This window comes from Rattus rattus, chromosome 1 (genome assembly GCF_011064425.1).
Source record: "Rattus rattus isolate New Zealand chromosome 1, Rrattus_CSIRO_v1, whole genome shotgun sequence".
Taxonomy (NCBI): Eukaryota; Metazoa; Chordata; class Mammalia; order Rodentia; family Muridae; genus Rattus; species Rattus rattus.
The window spans coordinates 266,371,718-266,392,271 of NC_046154.1; the positions used below are offsets into that span (position 1 = coordinate 266,371,718).

At 44.3% G+C, this 20,554-nt stretch overlaps 1 protein-coding gene across 2 annotated transcripts in view; it reads left to right on the top strand.

The window, feature by feature from the left end:
• The window catches only part of Pphln1 (periphilin 1), an 89,330-nt gene that overhangs the window by 58,272 nt on the left and 10,504 nt on the right, over positions 1–20,554 (top strand). For both annotated transcript variants that reach the window (XM_032885376.1, XM_032885384.1), the window contains 2 exons: positions 3,139–3,258; positions 6,405–6,545. In XM_032885376.1, the coding sequence (XP_032741267.1) occupies positions 3,139–3,258; positions 6,405–6,545 (261 nt within the window). The remainder of the gene's footprint in view (positions 1–3,138; positions 3,259–6,404; positions 6,546–20,554) is intronic.

Consider the following 20,554-nt stretch of genomic DNA (forward strand, 5'->3'; position numbering starts at 1 on the left):
ACAGTTACTATTTTTAAATTATGTATATGTGTGCGTGTGTGTACTAGTGCAGAGATCATCAGCTTCGGAGACCCTGGATTGTGAGCCAACAACATAAGTAGGTCCTAGGAACCAAATTCTACAGACCAGTTTTCTAGGTGGGATCTCTGAAGACCATGATGGCCGCCTCTCTAGACCAAGCATTTGTCCTATAATAAGCTTTCCTAGGCAGACACGATGTCCTAGAAAAAAAGGCCTCTTACTGTGTTTTCTTAGTTTGCTTATGGAAATCTCTTATTATAAAGTTACAGACAGCTTTTTGGTGCCATTCCTAGACTCGCGGAAACCTACAGTTTCTCTCAATAATTGAGTCAAAATAGTCAAGTATATTTGGAGCAAAATACTTCACAATGCTGCCCCATCCCCCCCACCCCAACCCACACACACACACACACACACACACACACACACACACACACACACACACACACACACACACACACACAATCATGCTAATTACCCATGATCAGCCTGTACTTTGCTGAGCTTAGTCAGGCGTGTCTGAACCTTGTGTGTCCCCTTCTGTCAGTATTTGGTTTAGACAAGTCACCGTCATTCTGCTGCCATTTTCTTACGTGAAGTGATGAGGCCTAGCCCAGGTCCTGTCTGTGAGGGTTCTGTCAGTGTTGTTTGGTTTGTATGTAGAAGTCTTTCCTTTGAAGCAGTGCCCCGGGGCTACTGAGGTGTCTGTTTCTGTTGTTTTCCCTGGGGCCATACATTAGTTAAGCAGGGCTTTTGGAGTACTGAGTAGAACCAGTACAGTGCACATGGGAGGGAGGGTGAGCGAGCCCGGCCCCTGGCTTCAGGATAGGTCTGGGGAGGAGCACAGGGGAGGGAGGGTGAGCGAGCCCTGCCCTGGCTTTCAGGATAGGTCTGGGGAGGAGCACAGGGGAGGGAGGGTGAGCGAGCCCTGCCCTGGCTTTCAGGATAGGTCTGGGGAGGAGCACATGGGAGGGAGGGTGAGTGAGCCCTGCCCTGGCTTTCAGGATAGGTCTGGGGGGGAGCACAGGGGAGGGAGGGTGAGTGAGCCCTGCCCTGGCTTTCAGGATAGGTCTGGGTGGGAGCACATGGGAGGGAGGGTGGTGAGCCCTGCCCTGGCTTCAGGATGGGTCAGGGGGGAGGAGCACAGGGGAGGGAGGGTGAGTGAGCCCTGGCCCTGGCTTCAGGATAGGTCTGGGGAGGAGCACATGGGAGGGAGGGTGAGCCCGGCCCTGGCTTTCAGGATAGGTCTGGGTGGGAGCACATGGGAGGGAGGGTGAGTGAGCCCTGGCCCTGGCTTCAGGATAGGTCTGGGGAGGAGCACAGGGGAGGGAGGGTGAGTGAGCCCTGCCCTGGCTTTCAGGATAGGTCTGCGGAGTCTGGGTGGGAGCACATGGCGCAGGCTAAGGTTGTGAGCTGTTCAGTCCCCAACGTTGGGCTCGGTGCAGACCAGAGAAACTGGGCTCAGATATCCTGGGGGGATGGCAGTCATAGAACTGCCTTTTCCTTGGACCTGTTCAAGAAATGCCTTTTCATGCCTGGCTACCTGTTGGAAGGCCCCATGAGCACAAGCCTTCCCCAACCCAGTCAATCCTTCCTGGAAGGAAGACCCACCAGAGGCGCATTTCTTAGGTGATACCATTTTCCTCAAAGCTGAAAATCAAGATTGAACATAGGCTGTCGACTGGAGGAGGCGGCGTTTGTGGTTAGGGACTAAGAGAAGAGACAGGATCGGGTTGGCTGAAGACTCATGGTTGGTAAACATTGCTCTAGAAATTAGGACGAAGCCAGCAAGCAGTCCACTGTGAGCATAAGGAGCGGCCAGCACTTCGAGGGACTCACCCGCTCGTGGATCCTGCCTGTCCTAAGGAAGGATTTCCAATCTTACCCTGCTGCTTCCCTTCCCCACTGGAATTGAGTGGGCCAGAAACATTCTTCCCTGTGCTTTTACATTTCCTCCACGAACTCTCTCATCTTCTTCAAAAGTGCCTCAGTATAAAAAGTTGTCAGTGAATACAGAAAAGAGAAAGTGCCAGACATTGTAGATTGTTTTTACTCCTTCATCTTTATTCTCACAACTGCTCTGTAAAGGAAGTCCCTCCAAGCAGTGATTGAGCAACACTGCAGGCTGCAGTTTGCCGGTCCCTCCAAAGCCACGCTCTGACTGGACTGTGTTTGATAGAGAAAGAGAGTATGGTTAGTTACACAAAACTATGCAGCTCAAGTCTTTAATCTCTTGGGCAAGGAGTATGCTTCATATAATTTATCACAAATTATAAAGATAACATATTTGGGCCTTTCTTATGCATTAAATTTACCTTAGGAATAGAGAGATGGCTCAGCAGTTAAGAGCACTGGCTGCTCTTCCCGAGGACCCAGGTTTGACCCCTCCTACCTACATGGTGGCTCATAGTCCTCCCCGTAATTCTAACTCCAGGGATTCAGTACCCTGTTCCTGCCTGGTTTTGTGTTTGTGTGTGTGAAAGGGGTGTGGGGGTGGAGAGGCTCACATGTGGAACATAGACATACATGCCAATAAAAATCTCAGATTAAAAATAAGACTTACCGGGGTTGGGGATTCAGCTCAGTGGTAGAGCGCTTAAGGCCCTGGGTTCGGTCCCCAGCTCCGAAAAAAAAGAAAAAAGGAAAAAAAAAAAAAGACTTACCTTAGTAAATAAATGTCAACCATTTGAATAAAATAAAGATAGTTGCAATGTTGCATTTATCCTGAATACAAATCTTAAATTTGTCATGTTTTTTAAACTGGCCCTTTAGATGGGGTCTGGATGCTCTATGTAAATGAAACTGAGTGATGTGTGTGCAGCCCATGTTTCCTAAAGGAACTGCTACTAAAGGAATTCTGGGTTGGGTTTTGTGTTTGTATTGTTGTTACTGTTATTTTGAAACAGTGTCTCCCTGTGTGGCTGTGCTGCACTGAACTTCACTGATCTCCTTGCTCACCCTTCCTGGTGCTAAGAATGTAAATGAGTTAAAGGGCCTGGCACTCTCTCTGTTGGTTGTTTCTGAAGGAGTGAAAAGGTTATGTTTGCTCTCAGTGCATGTTGTGTCCTGGTGTTAGAGCCCTGTGAGATGCTAACAATGTCTTTCAACTTCTCTTAGGCGTTAGACAAGCCCAGCAGGCTCACTGAGAAGGAACTCGCTGAGGCTGAGAGCAAGTGGGCTGCCGACACACTAGAGAGGTCCGATGAAAACAACCTGGGTGAAATTTCTGAGTTTGAGGTATGGTTTAATTTCACCTTTATGTTTCACACCTGAATGTTTTGTCTGGTTTTTAAAGTAGATGGGTGGAAGTCCTATTACCACACACCCGTAATCCCAGAATTGAGGAGGTACAGACAGAGGGTCGTCAGGGTCATCATCGAGAGCATCTTTGAGGACAGCCTGGTGTGCATGGGTTCCTATCTTTAAAATAAAAAAGCAGAAAGTACCCCAGCATGTGCTTGGGGAAATATCTTTGTGGATTATTGAATTTACCACACAATGTGGAGTGTGGAAAGGATATCTTGGGGTAATTTTGATGAATGACTCTTCTTTCTTTTTAATTTTGCTTTGCTTGCCTAGTGGTGGTGGTGGTACCTCTAATTCCTGCACTTGGGGACCAAAGGCAGATAAATGTCTGAGTTTGAGGTCTACAGAGTGAATTCTAGGTCAGCCAAGGATGCACAGAGAAACCCCATTTCAAGGGGGAAAAAACAAAACAAAAAAACACAATGAAACAAACTTTTTTTGGCTTTGTTCCTCCTACCTCTTTGGCACTCTGGGGATGAGCCTAGGGCCTGTCGATTACATGTCCAACTGCATGGAAGGCTTTATGATAGGCGAGATTGTTCAAGTGAATAGCAAGCAGTCCTGTCCTAACCGTGTCTTCACGCATGATAAAGGCATCCCAGACAGGCTTGTGTTCCTCCTGTTGTTGTTTTATGTGGGAAATGCTGGTTTGCCACTTGGATAGTAATGGTCTTCAAAGTTCTCTTGTTATATCAGGTATGATTAAAGGAATTTTTGAATATTCTTAAATAAATATATAAAGTATATCAAGTTGTTCTTAGCACTTAGTAATACTTGAAGCATAGACATGAAATATTGGATCATTTGCTTAATGTTGATTATTATTTTACTAATTAAGAATAATGAAATCGGGTCACCAGACTTGAGCTGCAAATACCTTTACACAAATACCTTAACCTACTAATCCATCTACCTTGTCTTTGTTTTTCTTTTTTTTTCTTTGTTTTTCTCCTTTTAGAATTGTGTGGGGGGTTGGGGGGAGGTGTGTGCCCCGCTAAGCATATATGGGGGTCAGAGGACACAGTTTTGCAGTGAGACTCTCCTTCCACCAGGATCAGACTCGAGCATCAGGCTTGTGGAGTGATCGAGCACTTTCTCCTGCTCCATCCATTTGCCGGCCCCATTCTTTTTCTTTACTGTCTTTTTGTTTTTACAGAATCTCCTGTTACTTGTGATACATTCGTTATGTTCCCAAACTCATGTCCTTTGAGTATAGGATGGGGCATTGTTCTCTTGTGCCCAGGATACCTGGGACTGGGAAAAAGAATTCATTGCTATGGAACAGTTCTGATTCATAAGAGTAGTGAAATTACAGTTATGAAGTAGCAACGAAATAATTTTATGGTTGGGGGTCACTACAATATGAGGAGCTGTATTAAAGGGTCACAGGATTATGAACGTTTAGCAACAATGGTCTAGAAGTTTCAAGGTTTCAGACACTCTTATCTCCTGTTAGTTTGGGTTTTCAGCACCCACATGGTCACTCACAACTATCCATAACTCCAGCTGATGTCTTTCTCTGGCCTCCTTGCGATTTCATGGTCATAGTGCTCATACAGATGAGCAGGCACAAAGACATAGGAGACCTGGAGGACATCTTATTTGATGTGGGAGGGCCTTCCTTCCTGGGTGGCACTGTAACCCACCCCAAAGCAGGTGGTCCTGGGGTGTGAGAAAGCACACTGAGCAAGCCAGTGAGGAGCATTCCGCCATGGCTCTGCCTCACTCTCTGCCTTGGATCCCTTCAGTGCTGGACTGTGGGCAGGATGTTTACGTTAAATACACCCTTTTTGTTCCTCCACAAAGAAATGGTAATGGAGTTTATCACAGCATTAGAATGCAACCTAGGACAGTCTTAGGGTCTCATGTACAGAATTATATTGTCTTCAGGTTTCCTTTGCATGTCTTCCTGCCCTCGCTGAGATTTCAAGCTCTACATGGGATAGTACTAGGTGTAGACGAGCACCCTGGCATTGTTACTGATCTTCACAGAAAGCTTTGAGTCTCCTCATTTAACACCATGCTGACTGACTAGGTTTGTTTACACGGGCTCTGTTTCTACTGTTATGAGAGATGGTTCCTCTGTAAAGGTCCTGTGACTTTTATCAAGAAAAAATGAATCTGTGGAGATGGTCATATATGTTCTCTGTTGCGTATACTTGATGGACAGTGTTTATTAATATACATATTTGAACCCCACATCTCTTGAATAAAGTCAGCTTGGTCGTGATGAATAGTGTTCTGGATAATAATCTCAAGTTTAGTTGAGAATTTTTCATCTGTGCTCATCAGGGAGCTCCTTCTGTGGTGTGTGTGTGTGTGTGTGTGTGTGTGTGTGTGTGTGTGTGTATGTGTGTGTGTGTCTGGATTTAGTAACTGGCTTTTATAAGTTTGGAAGCCTTTTTTCCAATCATGGATAATTTAAGTAGTATTGCCATTCTGATAGGATTTTGAGGTGAGTATATCTGGTTGTGGGCCTCTATTGGTTGGGGGGCTTGATTGCTGCCCCAGGTTTGTTTTTGGTAATGGATCCTTTTCTGCTGATTATTTGGTTATTTTATGTGTTTGACTTTTGTCTGAATGTATGTGCCTGGGCCCAGAGGTCACTGCCATGTGGATGGTCAGAACTAACCTTGAACCTCAGGAGTACTTGGTGTTCTTAACTACTGAGCCTTCTCTCTAGCTACTAATGTAATTGGGCTTTAAAACCTATTATTTTTAGGTTTTCTGAATTTCATAGGTGTCTGTTATGCTTTCATCTTCATTTTTAATTTTGCTAATTTGGGTTTTTCTTTTATTTAATCTGGCAAAGCATTTGGCACCTATGATTCTTTTTGATAGAACCAGCTTTTTTGTCATTCTCTGAGTTCCTGTCTGATAACAAAGTAGCAGTCGTGTCCTCTGCCTTTCTCAGAAAGCTCGGTATGTATCAGGATGGTTTACATTTCCTTTTCCTAAAATTGATTAAATAGCACTTCCTTTTAACATAGTCTTCTGAGTGACTATATACACCACCTTAAATGCTCTTTGTCCTTGTCCTTCAAGAAAATTAACTGTAGACTTCCTCTGTTTTCAAGGCGGGATCCGCGGCACCCTTATTTATTGACCAGACAGAGGAACCCGAGTCAAACACAACGGACGGCACAGAAATGTATGAAGACAGCCAGCTCAGCAGCCGCTCTAAAGCCATCGCATCAAAAACCAAAGAGATCGAGCAGGTGAGTGTCCTCCGATGGGCACAGCTGCTGGTTTCTGTTACTCAGAAAAGCAAGGGACCCATGGAACACCTGAGGTCCTCTGGCCTCTACACACATTCAGTGGAACTCTGGAGTTTCAAGTGGAAAATACAAGCCATTATATCTACTCAGTGCAAACACTCGCATGTTCGAGTAACAGGGTTCTCCTTAGTTCAGAACCATGAAGTGGTCTACACTAGCTCGTCAGGAAGGCCTACGATGCACCAGTCTCCATCTCCGGGTCCTGTAGTTCCTTTGTGTTTCCCGATGGGGTCTTATATGTAGCCTTGGCTAATGTGGACCTGAAGCCATTTCCAAACTCACTGCTGTGTCAGTTTCTCCAATGTGGGGTTGGTGGTTCAAGCCACTATGTCAATATTCTTTCTCCTTTAAATTCACTTGCTGTGTTTGCCTTCTCGTCTCTCTTTACTGTAATAGAGACTTCACATGGGCAGGACTTTGTTCCGCTTAGTGCTGTATCTACCACCTACAGCAGGGACTCGTGTCACAGGCTCATGCGAGTATCTGCTATATGGATGGTGGAGAGCCATGGTCCTAACTGTGATCTGTGAGTGGTTCCTGGGTCACTTACACTGAGGTTGTCTTACGTTCCTGCCTGCCCTGCTTAGGTTCACCCTTAACAGTGCTGTTCAGGATGCTATTTGAGTGGACGCATGAGTTGCCGTTCTTCCCTTCGCTTCCCATGCTGTACTCTTTAAGATTTATGCTTCGTATATGTGTACCTGTGCACTACATGTGTGCGTGCTGCCCTCAGAGGGTGGAAAAGGGTGTGGTTCCCTGGGAACTGGAGCTACAATTACAAGCTGCTATGTGGGTACTGGGAACTGAAATCAGGTTCTCTGGAAGAGCAGCCAGTAGTCTAAACCACCCATCCAGCCCCCGAGACAAGTTCTCTTAAGAATATAACTTACTAGAAGAAACACTCAATTGAAATAGTTGAGCATTTTGAACACAAAATACCTTTATGAATATTTTCACTGTTTCTTTGTACTGTTATTCATAGTTGATTTCTTTGTGAGAAGATTATCATAACTTGATGGTGCAATGAAAATTATTCAGCATGAGGTCCATTTTTCTAGTTCTCTGTGGACCCCTACACATGTGGGAGCAGACAGACTGTTCATAGCTGCGGTTCAAGCTCGTGGAGTAATAGGTCCTGCTAAAGCCGCTGGGCCTTGCAGGAGGACTAGTGACCTCAGGAGTGAGTCTGCCATGGGGGTGCAGCACACAGAGGCAGGAGGATCTCTGTGAGCTCCAGGCCAGCCAGAGCCTGTCAGAAGGGAAGGGGCAATGAATGGGGAAGGAGGAGTGGGTAAGGGGATAAAGAAAGAAAGTGGATTTAGTGCATTTTGGTGTTACTAGGATATTACAATGGTTATGGAGAGAATGGTAAAATAGTTGAACAAGGTGACAGGTACTTGCAGTCCAAACTGTTTGAGGAATGGAGAGAGGAGGAAAATAATTTAAGTCTGGAGTAGATCATGAGGCCCTGCCTTGAAAGTGTAAGCACGACATAGATCCCGGGCCACTCTGCAGTTAGAGGCCTCGGCTTTCACACAGGGGCCACAAGTGAGGCCAGAACCCCCCAAATTCAGGAAGCAAGCACATGATAATTAATCTGTGCCTAAAAATGTTTTTAGTAGAGCAAATAATTTTCAAAATAGTGTTTTTCCAACTTAAGGATTAAATATCAATGGGCAGGAAGTCATGAAGGTCTATAAAGGTAGTAACTACATTAGGTTTTGGTAATTTCTCTTTACATCCTTTTTCATGTAAATGGATTGTTTAAAATTTTTAAATGAATAATAGTAATTATGTGTGTGCCTTCATGCATGTCTGTATACCATATGCATGCCTGCTGCCATCAGAGGCTAAAAGAGGACGTCAGATCCCCAGAACTGGAGTTCTAGACTGTTGTGAGCCACCATGTGGGTGCTGGAATTGAGCCTGGTTCCTCTGGAATGGCAGCGAGTGCTCTTAACTGCTGAACCATCTCTTCAGCTGCCCTTAGGTTTTAAAACTCACAGTCATTTAACTGAGGCAATATTATAGTTTAAATAAAATTCTACTTGAAAATCTCATGGCACACTAGCGCAGTTCTTGGGTTTAGAGGCAGGCACGTAGGTAGACTGTTGTGGGGTTCATGACCTCAGTGTGGAGATATGGGGTAGACTGTTGTGGGAGTGCCTCAGTGTGGGGACATATGCTTTGGATATATTGTTGCCTTTTCATCTCTGGACAGAATTTTGTTAATTAGCCTTAATCAAGATTGAATCATCTTTCATGTTAAATTTTTGGTCGAGGTGATAGCCTTTCCTGTCTTCTGAGCTTATAGCACCAGTTCTATGATTTCGCCTGACATTTTACTAATTCCAAAGAGATCTAATCCTCAAGGTCATACTCATTTGAGTGTTGGCATCAATCCCTGACTGACTCAAAGGCTGTTATGCTTTGATAAAATGGTGCTTGGTATAATCTCTATGTCAGATCCTCTGTCTTCTTGGTGTCCTGCCATCCAATGTTACGTTCACAAAGCCTCTTCTTTCTTCAAAGACAGAGAGTGTAACTAGGTATAGGGTGCTTGTATAGCTGCGTGAGGGTGAGATGGCAGTGCTAAGGTTACAGAAGCTGTTCACGGAAGTCGTTGTTAGAGCTTCCTAGCTTTCAGTGCTGTAAAACCAGTCTTAGGAAGAAGGCAGAGCCTTCCTCAGGGTCTTCATCTTCAAAGCCACGGTGTGTATCATGTCGTTCGCAGTTCTTGTCGTAAGATAAAGGGAGGGCTGGATCCTCTGTGGAGTAAGGTAATACACACCTGACAGCCTGAAGTCCATTCTAGAACCCATGTAAAAGTGAAAGAGAGAACCAGCTCCAAAGAGCTGCACCTTGTCCTCCACACAGGTGTAAGACACGTATGCCCAAATATCCCATGCACATGCGCACAGTAATCAAATTTTAATTTTTTATAAGAGAAACATAGAACCTTTGGAATATAGCAAAAATATTCTGCATTTAAGGTAACAACAGACAGAAGTATGGCATTTAGAAGCCATGATGTGATTCTGGGTGATGTTTCGTTCTACTTTAACTGCCAGTGTTCCTCAATATATAGATATGTTGATGAAAAAGTGAGTTGGTATGATATACAATTTGATAAATATAGAAGCAAGCTAAGAGAATTTCAGACTTTATGATTCAGAACTAGCCACAAGAAGAAAGTGTCTCCAGGGTCAGCAAGATGGCTCAGTGAGAAAAGCACTTGCAGCCAAGGCAGAGACTCCATGATGAAAAGAGAAAAGCAAGGTATCTGACCCCTACATGGCACATCATACATCTGCATGTGTGTACATACATACAAATAAAAATATAGGTGGATGGACAAAGAAAGAGGACATCCCTGCCTTTTAATAAACATTTTCTATAATAGACATTCTCTACATGCTCTGCACAAGTTCAAGGCAATGTTTTCCTAAGAATGTTTAATTCCTTCCCTGTCTTTTCCAGGCCAGCCCTGTTAAGTTGCACCTTAGAATGTGAATTCTTTGATCAGTGTAGATTATCAGATGGCAATTTCCTATACTAGCAGCAAATAAAATACACAGAAAGGCATCCAATAATCACTGTAATATTTGGCTTAAAAAGTGACCCATGGTTAAGCATGTATACCGAAATACAGGGATATAAGGAAATGGACCCTGTGAGGGTCCTTAGGTCCTGGGTTTGGGGTTCTCCGTGACTGTGAAATGCCGTGCCGGGTGTCCTAGCACCAGATCTTGTTACTCTGCAGACCTGCTAAGATTCCGGCACAGCAGTAGACTTGAAGACACCACTCTACGTAAGCACATCTTACATGCTTACAGCAGGAACCTTGTGTTGAGTGTTCAAATACACCAACCACAAACCAAACATTTAAGCTGCATGTCTTTCCAGCTGTGGCCTGAGGAAGCTGCTGTTCAGTGTAGTGGCTTTGGAAGCTGCTGATGACTCCTCAGCCTTTGAGCCTCAGTCCATTAACCCCAGGGACCCGGTTGCTGTTCTGTCGTGCTTGTAGTACATGTCTTCACTTTTGAACCCCGCCGCAGTGGCAGCCTGCTGGGGCTTCCTCATGGCGTGCAGCACAGGGACTGAACCAGTGGATAGCCAGGTCCATTGTGGAAAGGCCAATTGAGGGCCACATGGGTTAATTTGGGGACTCTCACTAGTGTCTTCGTTCTGTTTAAGTCCCTCTAAAATTATTTACCTTCCACTGTTCAATTGTGAGTCAGTCTTCTATTTCTGAATGTGATTTCCAAGAGCAGGTTGGCTCGCTTCAAGCCATGTTAAATTGGTTATACCATATTTAATCTAATATATGGAGTTTTGAAATTGAATATAGAAACGATGTATAAAAATGGAAGTTACTTGAGTGTATTCCACTTGAAGTCATTTGTGCTTTGAATGTGAAAATGTAAGAAATGAGAAGTGATTTCCTAACAAGCCACCGCAGTTTAGCCCAGTAGCACTGAAGTTAGTCATTCACGTCAGGGAGGACATTCTATGCTAGACAGTTATTCTACTGCCCTTCCGAAACACATTTGTGAGTGAGTATCCCTCCACCCCGACATACACTTGCTCTTTGAATGCTGTGACCTAATCATCAACTGGTTCTGCTGTGGGACGGCTGATGGTGGGGCCACCAGACTGCCACACACACTCTGCTCTGGGAACGCTCACCTGCACCTAACAAGAAAGGAAGCATTTGGGATGAGCTCTCGTAGGGATTGACTTTAATACCGCGAGTGTCATACACCTAGAATTATGTGTTCTAAAGCACCAACGACTCATCTGTTTGTGAGTTAGTGAGTTTAATTAGGGTTACTTACGGCAACATGGATCGAGTGTTATTAGGAGTGCAGGCTACATCAATCACAGTGCCTCTCCTTCCTACAGTAGCAACTACTGTCAGTAAATCTGTGAGGATAGTGAGACCTGGACAGCGCCTCCCTCCAGGGTGTGGTATTGAGGGCCCAGTTTTGTGTGGGGTGGGGGCGTGGGAGATGGGGGTTGTGATCACTCTTGCTAAGAGTTCAAGAGTGCAGAGGCCATCTCCTAGAAAATGTCATCTCAAAACACTCTGCACCATTCTCTTCTTTAACGTTTCCCAAACCTAGGAGTTAGTGATGATAGATGTCATGTTAGAGCCAAGCATGGAACATCACTTACCTGAATACTTGGACCGTGTTTATCTCTGCAGTCACAACTAGCAGCAGAGAGAAGCTTCTGCGACCAAACTTGATGGCAGCTCTCGCCTGCGACCAGAAACACCCGTTTAGATGGCAGTTAACAAGCATAGCTTATCCACTTAAGCACAATAGAGTGGCACCTTCCCTTCCAGGGTCTTTGACTTCCCCAGCCATGGGCTTTTGACCATGTGTACAGTACCAGATATTCCTTCCTTCCTGTGGATCAGGGCTCAGATCCAACCAGAAATCAGTTGCTTCCTTCATAGTAACCCTGCTGCTTCACCACTGGGCACACGCCTCACTTGGGAATGCTGCCTGCTGGGTCTCCAGAGCACCCTCAGGGCAGAGCTAGAAGGGTTAAAGATTCTGAGAACTCACCGGAGTCCCTGGTAAGTAGATCCCCACTTTCATGATTCTGAATTTGTTATATTTTAAGACACCTCAGGAGTAAGGACAAAGAATAATTACAGTATATGAAATTGCAAAGAATGCTTAATTTCTTGCTTGTAGTAATCATTTGTGAATCTTTGAAGTTAGGAAGTATAATTATTATCAAAATCAGCACATTGTAGGAATGTGGCTAAGAATAACCTTTTTTATTTATTCTTGCTGTCTTTCTTTGTCTTAAGCAATGGCTTGGATGATGGGTACATCCTCGGCCCGACCTAAATGCATTGTTCATGGTATTCCTAAAATCCATGTATGTAGGGTGTAGTCCTTTTATTTGTTTTATAATAATAAAAGAAGCTACTCTGAATTCATTCCTACACCTCTGGCTCTGTCATAATACATCCTAATGAAACTTCATTTACCTACTGAAAATTGTATTCCTGTATGTTTGTTTGATAATTCCTAGTTGAATATGATGAGGGTGGCAACATTTCTTGCCTTTTTGGCTTTCTTGTTTTGGTTGGTTGTTTTTGTTTTGTTCTGAGTTTCTCTGTGTAACCCTGGCTGTTCTGGAACTTATTCTGTAGACCAGACTGGCCTCAAAGGACTCCCTGTCCCTGACTCCTGAGTTCTGGGATGCTTAGATTAAAGGATATGCCACCACCGCCCGTCTTGAGGATAGGGGCATCTTAAGGAAATTAAGGAAAATGTTCTTGAATATAAAAAGCAGAGTGGACCCCATAGCATTTGATAGGAGATTCTGGTTTTCTTTTAATGTGGACAAGACTCAGATGATATATGCCTATCTGTCTATGTACCCATGCACACATACAAGTACACACGTGCTAAACATGTTCTTTTTTTTTTTTCTTTTTTTCTTTTTCTTTTTGGTGCTGGGGACCGAACTCAGGGCCTTGTGCTTGCTAGGCAAGCGCTCTACCACTGAGCTAAATCCCCAACCCCGCTAATCATGTTCTTATTGAAGCCAGGCATGTTAGTTATAACTCTGGCACATGTCTCACCATAGGTCCATTGCTCTCCAGGAGTTCCAACTACCTAAGAACCCTCGGGTTAGTTTAGACATCATTTTGTCCCCTGCCTCGTGTCCCCTGGGTGAATATCACTTTGCTCCAATGCTATGTTTCCTTTATATCGCACATTTTAATTATTTTTGTAACTTTTTAAACTTAGCCTTTCTTGTGTTCCTAGAGCTGGAATCCAGGCCTTTGTGAGGCTGAGCGAGTGCACTGCTGTTGAGCTGTATGTCTGCCCTTCTGCACTGTTCCTTCCCTGCCGTTCACATTTAATAATAGAATGTTATGTGTTTTGAATTTTTAACCACCTTGTTAGTAGCCACTGGTTATGCCTGGGGAGTCATTAGTGCCTACCGAGCTAGAGTGGTGCCTGCATTCTGTAGTAGGAGGTCAGTCGTCTCGTCGCTGCCACGCCCCCTCCTTACAGCCTGCTCCCAGCACTCCCCTCAGCTCCTGCTGCTCCTCCTCCTCCTTAGACAAAGTGCGCAAATAAAGATTAGGGAGATGAGCAGTCGTCCTGCAAATGGTAATGAGAGTGTGGACACAGAAGAGTCCGCTTTCAGTTTGTGAGAGCTTAACATGAAATTGTTTTCAGATAGAGGACGCTCTGTCTATTGTTGTGCATGTATGAGGGAAGCAGTTAGCCCACCTCACATGATAGGAACATTCTTTGTTTTTCCTTGTTATCAGACAAGCTACAAATGCTCTTAAAAGTGCAGCTCTTACTGGGTATTATCTTGTCTAGACATCAAGTCTACTCAATTGTATGTAACAGTCCATTAGCAGCCACTTCTTCAGACTTTGCATATATGGATTTAGTAAAACACAGCTTGTAAGACTGGCCTCTGCACCAGATTGCATTTCTACAATAATTAAAAATCATTTAGTTTGCCAAATTTTCAAGTTTGTGAAATATGTGGTTTACTAGTTGAATGTGGCATCACTACGGGAACTTCGTGCTGCACTGTTAGGCAAAAGTTTTCATCCTGACGGAAGTGGGTGGTACTGAGGTTATAACCACGTTGGTGTGCATGAGGCAGTGGGTTTGATTTCCCCAGCAAATCATGACTTGGTGTGGTGCTGCACACGCAGTCCTAGCACTCAGGAGGTGGAGGCCAGAGGCTGAGATATACAGCGTCATCCTTGACTGTATAGCGAGTTTGATGGCCCGAAGAGAAAGAACTTGCTAATATCAGATATCCTATCATATTGCAAAATGAAGTCTCCACCTTTTTTTTAAATCAGTCATTTTAGACCTGGCATACATCTCTAATAAGCTTTATGACACTTGGGTAAAAATATAATAAACAGTATAAATTACAAATTTTTTAAGAACCATCCTGTAAAAGGGTAGAAAATATTAGGAGTCCATTCTAGACCTTATCCTTGGGAATGCTGCCCCCAGGGAATGCAGACAGAGCTGTTTAGACAAATGTTCCAGTAAGGTAAGAGCAAGTGCCATTCCACACACTATTCCGTATTCTGTGAAGACTTTCTCTGAAGTGAATTACCGTCCCTGCTATCTTTCCTGTTTAAGTCAGTAGTTTTATTTGTCGCTAAGTAAAGCATTAAGGATGTTCATAAAGCCCAGTCTAGTGACACGGCTTTCAGGTAGTGCTTTCTGGGCTCAGAACCCCTTTGCACATTTGTTAAATGTAATTAAGGGCTGGTTCTGTGACAAACTGTCTGAAGGCCCTCGCTGTATTGGAAATCCCAGGTACTTAGGCAAAGGTTAAGTAATCCTTGCCTGTTTCTTTGCAGCTTTGAGGTAATGATTACGTTTGGATCATTCTCGAGTATTTTATAGTACTCCTTTGTGCCGGGGCCTGGAGTCCCCGCTTCTTGTGTCTTCTCCCTCTCTTCGCTGTGTATCCCATAAGTAGGGCAGGACTAACAAGGTAGACCTAACCTTCCGCCATTCTTGGCTTGCTCATTCATTTCCTTCTTGTTTTCTCTCCTCTCTTTCCCTCCTCTCAGCCATTTACTGTGGAATGCCTCGCTTATGCTGGGTATCTCTGGTCTTGTTTTCGTCTTTTATGTTTGCTTTCTCGCTATCTCAGTGTTCTTTTTTTTTTTTAATTGGATAGTTTTTTTTTTAATTGGATAGTTTATGTAGTTACATTTCAAATGTTATCCCCTTTCCTGGTTCTCCCCTCTCCCATTCTTCTCCCCCTACTTCTATGAGGATGCTTCCCCTCCCACCCACCCCACTCCTACCTCACCCCCGTCACACTCCCCTACACCGAGGAAATGAGCCTTCACAGGACCAAGGGCTTCTCCTCTTATTGATGGCCAGACAATGCCATCCTCTGCTACATATGCAGCTATAGCCATGGGTTGCTCCATGTGGTCTCTTTGGTTGATGGTTTAGTCGCTGGGAGCTCGGGGATCTGGTTAGTGATATTGTTCCTCCTATAGGATTGCAAACCCCTTCAGCTCCTTCAGTCCTTTTTCTAGCTCCTCCATTGGGGTCCCCATGCTCAGTCCAATGGTTAGCTGCAAGCATCCTCATCTGTATCAGTAAGGTTCTGGCAGAGCCTCTCAGGAGACATCCATATCAAGCTCCTGTCAGCAAGCACATCTTGGCATCAGTAATAGTGACTGGGTTTGTGGCTTCATATGGGATGGCTCCCCAGGTGGAGCAGTCTCTGGGTGGCCTTTCCTTCAGTCTCTGCTTTACTCACTGTGTCTGTATTTCCTCCTGTGAGTGTTTTGTTTCCCCTTCTAAGAAGGATAAGATACAGCATTAGAAATGCTCTCCTCCTCTAGATACCCTGCTCTCCCTGTTAATCCTAAACTCTCCGTATGGTCTTGCCCTTCATGTACTGTCTTCATGTACTGTCTTCCTTATGGTTTGCCCTTCATGTACTGTCTTCATGTACTGTCTTCCTTATGGTCTTGCCCTTCATGTACTGTCTTCATGTACTGTCTTCCTTATGGTCTTGCCCTTCATGTACTGTCTTCATGTACTGTCTTATGGTCTTGCCCTTCATGTACTGTCTTCATGTACTGTCTTCCTTATGGTTTGCCCTTCATGTACTGTCTTCATGTACTGTCTTCCTTATGGTTTGCCCTTCATGTACTGTCTTCATGTACTGTCTTCCTTATGGTTTGCCCTTCATGTACTGTCTTTTATTCTTCAGGATGTGATCCTGAACATCTGCTGTCTTCTCTTGCTTTTGTTTAATACCTGGGCATCGTGCTTGGAGATAGCAAACTCTCTTCATGTGTTCTCTGCGATCACTATTGAGAGTCTGCTCCTATTTTATGGAAGACCTTTGTAAAATTGCAGTAAAAGTCGTGTTTCTATTTAAAACTAATGTAAAATTCCACATTAGGTTTGTTTGTAGGGTAGAGCTGATGATGTTATCAGCTTTCTTTGTCTTTTTATCTCTGTGTGTGTGTGTGTCTGTCTGTCTGTCTGTGTCGCTGTTTTATTGTTTCTGACCTTTCTTTGAAAGTTTTTATAACCATGCCTTGGTATCCTAGGAACACTTGGTTCCAGGGCCCCTGGTGGAAAATGCTAAAAATAGTATTTCATGCACCCTGTACACAGTCCCCATAAACTTATTCTTGGCTTTCTTTTTTCTTTTTTTTAATGTGTCTTTGGTCCAGAACTGAACTTGGATCCTATAGTGTGATTTATCTTGTGCACCGTGTCTTTTAACGGATCCCTAGTCAACTGGCCCTTAAAGACAACAACTTGATCCTATGACCTTCGGCATGTTCCCTTCTGGACCTGGGCCTGAGAAAGGAAGAGCAGGATTCGGGTGGCAGGAGAGTGGGGTTCAAGAAGGCAGGACAGGATGGAGGCAGGACGGAAGGCAGGACAGGATGGAGGAGGACTGGGTGGGGCTGAAGGAGAGAGGACGGCTGGTGCAAAGAGAGAGAGGGAACAGTGAAAGGGGAGACGGTGGGCAGGAGAGCTAAGCACATGGCCTACAGCGGTGTAGAGTGTGGAGCTGCTAATATTGGGAAACTGAGTGTTTGAAGGGGCTGGCCCTTGAGACTGGGAGGCGGACTGGCAGGGAGGTAAGAGAACTGGTTACTGTTTGTAAGGAAAGAAAACATTAAACAAAACAGTAAAAGAAAAGAAAACCACATTTTTATAGGGTCCATCTCTCCAGGTCTTATAGTTAAATGAAATGTAATTTAAACAAAAGTGGGATAAACTCTCAGTGGATGGATTAAACAGTAAATCAGACAAAGACAGTCTTCAAGAGTTAGTTCTAACCAAGACAAGTTACAATTTCAGATTTTTAAAGAGAAAAAGTGGGTATATTTCTCAACGTCAGAATGTTTGCCCAGCCTGCCCCAGCCCTAAGTTCGATCCCAAGTATGCCCCACTCCTAACCGATAATAAAGCAGTAGCAAAGTTGTGCTTTGGAAATCACCTGATCACAGCACCTGGGAAGCTGAGGTAAGAACATCAATTCAGGGCCAAGGTAGACAATAAGTGCCTACCTCAGTATTGTCCCAGCCCATTCACTATTCAGAGAGACTTCCTCTTTAGTGCCTTGGCTGTCCTGGAACTCTCTATGCAGACCTGTCAAGCCTTGAACTCATAGAGACCCACCTATCTGTCTCCTGAGCATTGGGATTAAAGGTGTGGACCACCATGCCCAGCATGTAGGACATTTTATAACTTACTAGCTTTCATGTAAGTAGGAGGCATAAATTATCTTACATATGGTCGATTTTTCAAAAGATCCGTATCTGGACACATCGGAGGGCAGGGTCCCACAGATGCTCCTTCAGTGCCATTGGCAGCTAAAGGAGCAGTGTCTACCCTGTAAAGGGAGGCAGCAGCACTCCGGCTGCATGCATACCTCTGTTTAACTGGCAAACGGTCACTAGCTGCACAAATCATAAAGCTCAATCAATAAACATTTTTACTCTGTGTAAAAATATAAAAACCAAACATGCTGTGAAGAAACAAGATTCCCTTTATGCAGTTTCAGTGAAGTCAGTTGATCAACTTTATTTACTGCTTTTTGGCTGTGCATTTAGCCTGTAATCATTAAAAAAAAAAACACATGGTATGCAAAACACTTTTAACCAACCACTTTTATGTAAGAATAGAGCCTCATGTTTGGGCTTGCCTGTGTTTAAGGAACTTTTTTTTAATTTACACTGAGTGACTACAGTGTCTGAGGACCCGGGGCTCTAACTCCACTGTCCTTTCTGGTGCCCCTCACTCATTTCACAAAGTTCCCCGAGGGCTTGAGATTTGGACTTTCTAGTTTATATGTAGAAATTCACGTTCATGTGGATTTCCAGGGGAAATGACATCTTCCCACCAGAACTACTTAGAGCCCAAAATGGCTCTGTCTGCTCAGTTCCCTCTCACCGGTGATGAGGGACCCGCAGGACAGAGGATTCTGCTTCATCCCTGACTTAGTCAAGTGAGTATCGAGCCCACAGTTGACAAGGGTTAGATAGCAAATCACGAGTGAGGTGCAGTCTTAGTGTGGAGTCTACTTACTGACACTGTTAAAGACAGTCAGTAAATATCCCACCGAGGTTATATAAGCACGTGTGGGTTGGGGGTTGGATTCTGAACGATTCTACGATGGACAGAATAGCTCATGGATGAATTTATAGCACGGCCATATTGTGATCAGTTGTACTGGACGGATTAGTTTAGCTATGGAGATAATATTTGGCTCCTTTTTCCGTAAATAGCCTGGGTTAGACTGGGGCAGTGTTGGGGAGAGTGAAGCTGTTTTTGTTGTAAGCGTAGGAGAGAAACTGAAGATAAACAGAGTAATCACTAAAGTAAGAGGAGCTAACTCTGAAAAGTCAGAGGTTTTTTTGGTGGAAGGAAGATAAGTTGGGAAAGAAGCAAGTTTGCTGAGAGCAGAGGGAAGCAAGATCGGAAAGAGGGGATTCCCATCGCCTGCTGCAGTTCCTGAATTGGGTGTGGAGGGGGCTGAGAGAATACTCAGTGTGCTGTGTGCTGACAGAAGACCAGAGAGTAGGGAGTTCACAGTGGATTGAGTAATTGCATAGCATCCTGTGAGTAAGGGTGGACAGGCTAAACCAAACTGCTTAGTTAACCAAGTTGCAAACCTTGGTGGTTGACCAAGGGAAAATATTCTGCATGGTACCAAGGAACCAAAAATCCTCACTAACTTAGCAAAGGTAATTATTTCATTAAAAAAGAGAACTAAAACTCTTTTTAACCTTTAATTCTATTATCAGGTTCTGGAACTACTAGACGTTGCATAGTTTAGAATTAAAGAAGCGAGGAAGGAAGTGATAAAAATAAACTTCCGTGTAGTGACTCAGCTCCAGATATTGATCAGATGCATTCAAAGGAAATGGAAAGAACGCATCACCTTCACATTAAATGATTTAAGCAAGAAGTAGCCAAAGCATTTCATAATTTAGGATTTTCATACAAAGGAAAGCGCTCCTAATATGTGGGGCTTGGTTTTACTGTCTGTCCATGTGGAGTGTTGGGGTGTGCTGTTCTGGGATATAGGCTGGAACTATAGTAGATTCTTTGACCTCCCCCGCCCCTCAGACTTATCATAGAATTGCAAGATCTGGACATTTCTTTTTTTTTTTTTTTTTTTTTCCGGAGCTGGGGCCTAACCCCCGGGCCTTGCGCTTCCTTGGCGCGCGCCCTCCCCCTGACCTAAATCCCCAACCCCGATCTGGACATTTCTACTCCTCAATTTCGTCTCTCCCTCTGTGCATTGATTTTGAATTCCCAGAACCCATGTGAGGATGGAAATAGAGTTCTTGGGCTGCCTTTTTGGATAGGATCTATTATGTCTGGGTGTTGGTGCAGCTCCCTTTTACTCCCATAAGTTGAGGGTGGCGCTGTCTCTACTTTTAGGAATGAGTTATCAGTCAGTGCCTTGTGGCCACTGACAGACAGGTCGGTGCTGTGCTTTTCATATGGCCCAAAGCACAGAGAGTCTTCATCCTCAGACTGTAGTCTATCCTGGCAAAGCACAGGGAAAACCACTGTGGGAAGAGAGTGGAAAAACTGTACACACTGCAGCATAATTCACACCAGGGCAAAGCTGGTATTCCCTGGTGTTCTTCTAGTTCCTTGGGAAAGTCCAAGGAGCTAAGGCACTGCTGTAGTCCTTACAGTAAGAGTTAGGGACGCAGCTCCCAGCACCCCAGTCTGGAGACTCTGTGGCCTTAGGCTTCATCATGGCTCTGCTGTTATCCAACTGCAGTTCACTAAAACTCTCGGTGCCCTGAGCCACCTCTTAGAAAGAGTAGCCATATCTTTGAGAGTTTTAAGGTGAGGCTTTTTTCCTTCAGTTTTGAAGATGAAGCTATATATGTGTCACATGTTTGTTCT